The 9,102-nt window shown below is 40.7% G+C and overlaps 1 protein-coding gene across 1 annotated transcript; it reads right to left on the bottom strand.

Annotated features, from left to right (window-relative positions):
* Positions 1-4,594: 4,594 nt before the first annotated feature.
* On the bottom strand, positions 4,595-8,889 carry npbwr2b (neuropeptides B/W receptor 2b). Its single transcript, XM_028009906.1, has 2 exons — positions 8,627-8,889; positions 4,595-8,192 (listed from the first exon to the last, which is right to left on the bottom strand). The coding sequence occupies exon 2, from the start codon at positions 7,512-7,514 to the stop codon at positions 6,516-6,518; it is 999 nt and encodes a 332-aa protein (XP_027865707.1). The 5' UTR covers positions 7,515-8,192; positions 8,627-8,889; the 3' UTR covers positions 4,595-6,515.
* Between the last annotated feature and the right edge of the window lie 213 nt (positions 8,890-9,102).

Raw genomic sequence — 9,102 nt, 5'->3', positions numbered from 1 at the left:
TAGAAGTATGGTATGACTGCCAGTTTAAGGACAGTGCTGCCTTACCCCTGTAAGCACACAGTGCAACACTGCCACCTCCTGGTATATTATTCACATAGCAGTTAAAATGCCAGATTTCCACTAGCAGAGCAGGATGAGACCAAAAGACCCTTAGACTCTAATTTCTAACTTTCTGTGAAGAAAGTGCTGTCTGTGCCAGACTGGTTCCAGTAGTAACGCGGCAGCCTGTTCCTCCCTGTAGATACACTGCAAACAAGTCTCACTGTTCCTGGTGAGCGAATGAAAATAGTTTGCTAACCTGTCGAGAAAATGTTTGTTTCTTTATCATTGAAAATAAGAAGGGGCATTTTGGCATCTTAATGATAAGGTATGTGGTTTGATTTGCAGATGGTTCATCTATACATCAAAAACAATACACCATTCAGCTGCATTGTTTTGTGACACTAGCTTTCTTCACAGCAATCAGGTAGGAGAATGTTAGCGAGAAAAGGGAGGGAGAGATTAAATACGAGCTAATGTCAGGTTTGTTAATTTCCCCCAATGACCCTAAGAGAGGATTTTCTCATTTTTAAATCTGTGGCTGTTAGATGTAACTTTAATAGAACATTTAGGCTCCTTATTTCCATAAAACCATCTTCCAGTTGCTGCAGATTGATGATGATTGAAATATCTCATTCCACAACCTGAAGGACATTGTTAACAACAACACTCAAACTGGACATTTAAATGATGCCCAGTTTGTAGAAAGAAGGAAACATCCCTCACACCATTACATTATGTGATTTCAGTGTTGTTATACTGAGGTATAACAGCACTGTTGTTATAACACTGTTGTTATACAAAATATTTCTATTTTGCCATAGAAATAATCGCAGACCGAGTTAAATAAAAATCCAATTAGATCAGCAGTCTCTGAAATGTTCACATTAGCCACTTTGGCTTTGTGATCAATGTCACTTTCTACCATATTTGATTCTCATTTTGAACCTCAACAAATGCTGAATTGACCTGCTGCAATGTGATTGGTTGTTTCCCTATTTGTGTTTACAAGCAATTTAACGAGTGTTACAGTAGTCAGTGAATATATAAGTTATTTCAAGTTATTGACTCTGAATCAATTTGCTGTTTACCTGACAAACATGGCAACTAACTTCACATTGAAATAGAATGCTAAGCTAATGCTGTTGTTGTTTGTTACATTCACTGAACGTGAAGGGAAGAGTCGTGTCATCTTGTCTTGCCACACATAGCTGAGATCTTTCCCATGGTGCACCTGAACATGCAAACAGCCCTCATGGGAAATATCTTCTAGCAAACTACCCCCCCCACACACACACACACACACACATACACACATATAAATATAATTGCGCAGAGACATTATATTGTCCCCATATGCTGTGTTTGTCTCCAGTTAAACATGTAAAAGTATTAGTAACCTACTGAAGGTTACAGTCATGTAATCCCTGCGAAGTGGCTTTACTAAGATCAACGCTACCCTCTAGCGGTAAAGAGTTATAATTACAGAAGTAGAGGCTCCATTTTGTGGCTACTCTAATCCATGTCACATTGGGAACTGTTCGACTGCATTAATAGAGAAACATAAAACAAGAAAAAAGGAACAATTCGGCTTTCAACACAAAATTCACAGAGCATCTATCCTGATTTCATTTACTTTATAACTCCTGCTGTATAAAATACCATTGTTGTATTTATTTATTTTTGAATAAAAATACTGATGCGTTCATTGAATTTGCAGAAAGAAAAATCTATCAATAACTAAAACAGAAGGTAAAGACTCATATATCTGCAGAGAGAACTTAGATAAAAATGCTGAATGATTTAGAGGTTAAATTGATTTGAATCAAGAAAAATGAGCTACATTCCTGACTGGTGCTGGTTTCCCCTGTGAGGCAGATTAAAGGTGGATTTCTTGGGCCACCAAGAGCTTAGCTGTCAGAGCAGTCATCCATTAGAGGAAAGCATCGTGCTTCAGTCTCCTGCACTGACCGTGGATGATGATGTTCTTGGGTGAAGATGCTACAGCCTGCAGAAGCCTGAATGAGCTCATGCGTGTGTAAGCCGGGAAAACGTGCTGCATGCCTGGAATAAGAAGTGCAGGAATTGGTATGAACAGGTGAAAAGGAAATGGATCATGACGCTGGTCATGTTATCCAATATATGGAACTAAATTTAAAACATCATATGTATAAATTTCAAATGTAAGAAATGGAGTAAAAGGGAGGAAGACAGCACAGACGTTTAGGAGAACAAGAGATAAAAAAGCTAATTTATGAAAACAAACATTTTTTTCTTGTTCCATGTGGGAGTACATTCTGTTGTAGAATCTTTCTTTATCTCTATTAAGTGATGTACTTGAAATATAAAGTTTATATTTTTTTGTATATATCAAATATGACTTAAAAGAAATTTGACTTCATGATTTAACGCCTTGAAATTGGGCCTCTGTCTCTTTAAAAAAAACAAACTCCTGCTCTTTCTGAGCAGGAAGTAATCACAACATGGCTCCTCTATTAACCCATTGACAATGTTTTTATGACCGTTTAAATGAGGAATATCTCCTATAATGAGCTCAGCAGATGTGCAGATCCACCAGGTGTTTGCTAATTGCTGCTGACTAGTCTGAAGGAGCTGAGTGGGAGAGTTGTAGGGCAGAGCTGCTCTGTGAGGTGGAAGCTCTGAAACTACAGCTTGAAGGAGGAGCTTCATCCTCGAAGGCAGAGCTACGTCCACCAAAGCACTTTGAACAGTTGAATGGTTGCCACGGAGATTAAAGGATTTTCAAACATGCATGAAAGAGTCAAGGCAACACTCTAGGTAGGTTTTTATTAGGTAATAATATTATAACATGATGTGAAGCTACACAAAAAGTTAATTTTACATAACAGTGTATTAGTAAAAACCACCAAGCAAAGTGTTGTCTGATGTCCTGTAACCAAGGCGTTGAATTCCCGGGTTCCTATAATAACCATGACCACAGGTGAGTGAAATCCACCACAAACGGAGGCTGAGTGTCTCTTCAAACCCTTTCAGAAAGATTGGCTCCCTCACTGGATCTCAGTAAACTCCTGCATCGTGTCGAATCTCCAAACTTCTTGCAGCCTTCAGGTCAGCTCAGCACTTAAAATGCTTCACTGGTCTCTATGACAGAGCAGCTGCTCTGTGATGCGGCATGCTGACTGCAGACACAACAGCAGTGGCACCTTTTGGAGTGATGAATCACTCTCTTATCTTACGGTTCAATGGAAGAATCTGGGTTTGGCAGTTGCCAGGGGAACGGTCTAGGTGGAATTAACGTGAAATGAAGGCTGGATATAGAAATGCATTACAAGGTCACAGTTCGGTGTGATGGATGTTCTGTGATGCTGTGGGCAACCCTGGGAATCCAGTCAGAGTCCATGGCATCATGAACTCTGTGAACCAGGAGGACATTTTTAATAAACATCTGGAGGTCGTCAGCTGAAAACTGAACTGGTGTCATAAGTGGGTCTTTCAGTAGCAAAATGATCCAAAATGAATGTCCAGATAAAGACAGAAATTCTTTAGCATTTTCTTCTTCTACTCTCATCTCATCTCTGTCAGACCTTATAGAAATGAAAAGAGATGATCTGAATGGACCAGGACTTCCTGAAAACAGGATTTTTGCTTCACTTGCAGCTAAACTCTGGTGATGTTTGCTTACTATGGAAAAGAAAATGTTATACTTTCTGTAGTGTTTCATTGTAACTGCTTTTGAAAGTTCAGTGAAAAGGTGAACTGAAACAACATGATTATGTGAATTTCTCTAGTACTTCCTGCCAAATCGAATCACCAGGATGAAGTGGTTTTATGGCTGCATCCAAATTAGCGTATTTTCCACAATTGCAATGGAATCATTTTTTTTTGCATCACGAGTCACATGATCAACAACTGGATGTTACTACTGGTGGAAACTACAAAGAAGATGACAGGAAGTGGTAGGAAGATGAAGGTCTAATGTTTATTAGCAACATACTGCTGTAATTTTAATTGTGTTTCTTATTTAATGTACACATCACAATCGGAAAATTGTTGGGGTTTTTGACATTCACGGAATATCAACTAAGTTTTACATAGTGGAAATGCAGTGATTCACATTCCCCATTCTGAGTAAATGCACTTAAATTAAAGGTTGGATTTTACTGAAATATAAAAAAGATTATTCTAATCAAATAAAAGATTATTTTTACACCATAAAGGGTGTGAAAAACACCCTTAATGCAATATGAGACCATTAAGGGTCTCATATTTCAGTTGCTGCTTCTACTTTAATCTCTTTAAAGTTTCTAGAGGTGATGAACCGCAGTTATTAAGACTAACAAACAAAAACAAAAACAGAAGTGTGTCTTAATCCATCATGTACTTTCTGGTAAACCTGGTGGTGATTTATTTCCTGGGAGGATTTATCGCCAGCAGTACATCCTGGACACCACAAGCTGCCGTGGCAACAGACTTAGTGACCCTCCAGTGATACAACGCAGCGACCTCCGACCTGGTCGCTGTGACATCACCCAAACTCCTTCATCCTCATCAGAACAATAACCACTCTCATGAGCAACGTGTTATGCATGTTGTTTTATTGTACACTGGAACTATAAAAATCAAATCTTTCTGCGCAGTTCTGATGATTCCAAAAAATACATGATTCAAAATCCAAAAATACATGATTGCAACTGGGAAAATAAAGTTATATTTCTTAAGTGTTTAGGAACTAAAGACAGCTCCAACAAAAACATTTCAAATGATGCACTGTGATTCTTCTTATAGTGTGCATTAAATAATGATTCATGACTGCAAACTCAGATAAGTTCTCATTCATGTGACGCCACTTTAAGCAGAATATTTCATTAGGATTTTTATAATTATATAATACTATGACTATACATTCTTCTGTACAGATAAATACAAAAAAGGCTCGTCTATTTACAGTATTTATTAGTGTGTTGATGCAGTCAGAGCCCTGTTCTCCATACTCTGTTGCACAATTCTGGGATTTTACAGGCACTCCATGATTTAACTGATACTAAATTACCTTATACGTATTTCTTAAAACTCTAATTCTGGTATTTACTTATGTACAACAAACTGTATAGATAGCTCTAGCTCCAAATAAATGATGTGTTAGAGTAATAACTAATAGTATTACTGGTGTTACTAATGATATTAGCAATGAAGTGATACTAGAAAGACACATGGCACCTACTGACTGACTTGGCAAAAGGCTTCTCATTTTTAGGTTATACCACCTGTCAGCAACAGGGGGCAGCAAAAGCTGACCAACACAACAATCTGTGCAGAGAAACAGACAAAAGTTGAAATAGCCCTCCTGTCCCATGCCTGTTGTATGTTAGGCTTACAGTACGGCTGCCAGGGTCGGTAAGGTGCATTTCTGAGTTACAAAAAACAATTCACATGAGGGATAAACACACACACACACACACACACACACATGCTGGAAAAATCCATTGATCTTTTAGAAATGCTATTATAGTTATTTTTTCCTAATTTTTCCTGTTTTCATCCCATTTGTTGAAAGACAAAACCTGAATGTTAGCATCTGCACTAACACAGGTCTGTTTGGGAAAAGCAAAATTCAGTTCCTTTACATATAAGATCAAGTAATTCAAGTGTCCACTTTTACCTCTAGAATAATAGAAGTGGAGAAGCCAAACAGCTTTTCATGAAGAACAACAGATGTTTGTTTATCTAATGACATTTTATTAGTTATTCCAGAAAGACTTGTTTTGGTTTTTTTTCCCTTTTTTTAACCAAATGAAACTTTGTGCAGAGATACAATGTGGAGCTAACAAAACAGATTGTTGGCTCCACAGAGAATAGCTTTAAAGCTGCACGTTGTAACTTTTATTTAACAAAATGTTTTTTTTTACTTATTTGTTAAAACTGTGGCCATGTCTGAACAGCAGAATACCAAACAGATAATCTGTGAAAAGATCAATATCTTCTCCTCCTCCCTGAGCTGCTGTTGTTGTCTAACGAAATGCACCAAAAACAACCAATCAGAGCCAGGAGGAGGCTCTTAGTGTTGTCAATCAACCTCTTGTACGTGCTACTAAATTTGCTAATGGCACCGAAACAACTCACCATAACCGGAAAACCGTTTATCCGCCGTCATCAGCAGCCATGCTAATTAGCCTTAGCATTCATGACAAGCTGCACTGACAGGGCGACGCAGAGAGCAAGGGGGAGGTAAGTGGGTTGTGCACACATGGGCATGATTGACAACACTAAGACTCAACCTGATTGGTGGTTTCTAGCTTGCACTGGGAGACAGCAAAGAAGACAGATTTTTTCAGGTTATCTGTCTTATAACATACTGTCACGACAAACTGACAGTTTCAACAAATTTGCCGCAGTTTTAACTAGCAGCAAAAACCAAAAGTCCATCTTTATTATTACACCTCCACTCTTTGCCTCCTAAAAGACAGCGCAGAGTTCAGATCCAATGTCTCCCACCTTCAGGCCGGTCTGCATTCCATCATCTTTTTAAAAGCTTTTGTGAAGCTGTCGTCCAGGAAGGCGTACAGGAACGGGTTGAGACAGGAGTTGGCGTAGCTCAGGCTGGTTATGAAGTAGGAGATCCCGATCACCAGGGGCGTGCTGCTCAGGTCCGTCGTCAGAACCACAATGGTGCTCAGGTGGTACGGCGTCCAGCAGAACAAGCACACGGCCACCACGATGAAGACCATGATGGTGACCTTCTTCTTAGCCTTGTCCAGAGCCTTGGCGTTGCTGTTCAGCCTCATGTTCCGCAACTTGTAGAGCATCATGGTGTACAAAATGCAGATGGTTGAGACTGGAATGGCGAAGCCCAGGATGAGCGTGTAGATCCGGCTCATTTTGACCCACAGAGCCTCCGGCATCGGCAGGAGCAGAACGCAGCTCTTCCTGCCGTCGTGTGGATTCACGTAGACGCCGGCGAAAATGGTGAAGGGCATGACGATGAAGATGACGAGGAGCCAGACGCAAAACGAGATGATTTTGGCCGCTCTGTAGGTGCGGTACGGCATGCGCTTGGAACTGACCGTTGCCCAGACAACCAGATAGCGATCAATGCTCATAACCGTCAGAAAGTAGATGCTGGAGAATATGTTGTAGTGGTCAATGCTGAGGATGACTTTGCACAAAACTTCGCCAAACGGCCAGTAGTTCAGCAGATGGTCAGCTATGCTGATCGGCAACACCAGGGTGAACAAGTCATCTGCAATGGCCAAGTTCAGGATGAACATGTTGGTGACCGTTTTCATCTTCGGGGCTTTTAGGATGACGTATATTACAGCCATGTTGCCCGTCAGTCCCACCGCGCAGATCACAGAGTAGATGATTGGCAGGATGATGTAGAGGTCGGCGTCGAAGTACGGAACGATGCAGTTCAGGTCGGAGCTGTTCCCCGACGAGTCCACCGAGTCGTTGCAAACCGGCAGCTCACCTCCTGGATGGGTCACGTTTTCCATCATGTTTCCACAGATGTACGAGTTCAGATCAAGGTTTTTTCACTGGTAGCATTTTCAAAAGGAAAAAAAGATTTTTAAAAAGTAGAGTTGAATTGAAGCTCAGTTTCTAACATCTTCCCTCATCAGTCAACGAAAAAAGCATGAGTTGTAGAGCAGAAGAAAAGGTCAGGCTGATGGAGGATCAGCGCTTATTTCATCACAAGTGATCCTCAGCTTAGTTTACTGGCAGCAATTTCACATCTTTTCATCTCAGAACCCAACAACTTGTGCTCTTACCTCCTCTTGACTTAAAAAATATGCAGACTTCACTCCAGAGGACTTCTCTTAAAATGGAAATGCTGAGGGCTCTTGGTGCTAAAGCTCTCCAAACACAGTACTTCGATTGTTGTTTACTTTACAGCCATTTAGTCTTCATATTCCCCTGATTTTCGCTTTTGTTTGTTATTTTTGAAAAATGAAAAATAACTTTCTATAATAGGAGATGCCTCTCTAGTCCTAATCAGAGACATGCGTCCTCCAGCCTCCTCTGTTTCTGTCCTCCCTCGATGTCAGACACTAAAAATCAGATTTTCAGCTGCAGAGCTCGGCTTCCGTTCGGTTTTATGCTGTTTTCATTCTGTTTGGAAAGCGCTCTGGAGAGGTTGCCAGTGTGCGTTACGCATGAGTGGCGCATCGAGTAACCTAAGAGGAGAGAGATGTGGACAAGAATTAGTTGCCAGAAATGGGAAGAGATACAATTAACTAGAGTCAACAACGGACATTAGTATGATGACAAACTGTGGAAATAGATTTTAAAGGTCCAGATTTGGAGCAAAACCACATTTTAACCGGACAAATCAGGACAGAAAGCGGAATATTTTAAATATGACCTTTCCCGATTAAAACACGCAATTTATCCCTCAATACGCTTCATATGATTATAAATCTAAATGAAGTTTTCTTTCTTAAATATATCTGTTAAATAAAAATAGGCAAAAATCATGCAAATAAAAACCTCCCCGTTGAGAAGGTCGGATTTCTAAAGTTTAATAAAGGACGTCGCTGCATCCTATTTGGAAAAAAAGTCTGAGAATCGGGTAAAACTGAACGGATGAAGTAAAGGGAGGTGAGTTTACCCCTGTGTGAGCCACCGGTGGAGTCCCTCTGTCGGGTCTGGAGGCGCGCTCCGCCGCGCCGCGCCGCGCCGCCCTCCTCTCTGCCGACGCGCTCCTGGAAGGCAGCGCCTCCGGCTGACGTCATTTCGAGATCCCCGTGTCAATCATGTGGATCTCCATCTGCCCCGCCGAACCTCTCTGCCTCCACGGTGTCCTGCGCAGGTCAAAGTGGGTTTTTTCTCTCTTCTTTTTCTGCCGGTTTCAGCCCCTGACTGGCAGAACTGCAGGCTGCACTGCTCTGTTCCCCTTCATCATTCTCCCCATTCCTCAGGACACACATGGTGGACAGCGTGTCAGGGCTGATGTAGGCAGGAAAAATGGAAAACTGCATTTTTGCCAAAAAAAAAAAGAAAAGCACAGATTAATCTCAGAAATTTTCTAGAATAACAAAATTTCTGAGTTCCAAAGGAAAAACTTTTTGTGGAAAAAATTTCCAG

The sequence above is a fragment of the Xiphophorus couchianus genome, chromosome 24 (genome assembly GCF_001444195.1).
Source record: "Xiphophorus couchianus chromosome 24, X_couchianus-1.0, whole genome shotgun sequence".
Classification (NCBI taxonomy): domain Eukaryota; kingdom Metazoa; phylum Chordata; class Actinopteri; order Cyprinodontiformes; family Poeciliidae; genus Xiphophorus; species Xiphophorus couchianus.
This window is presented reverse-complemented; position numbering and strand designations above follow the sequence as displayed.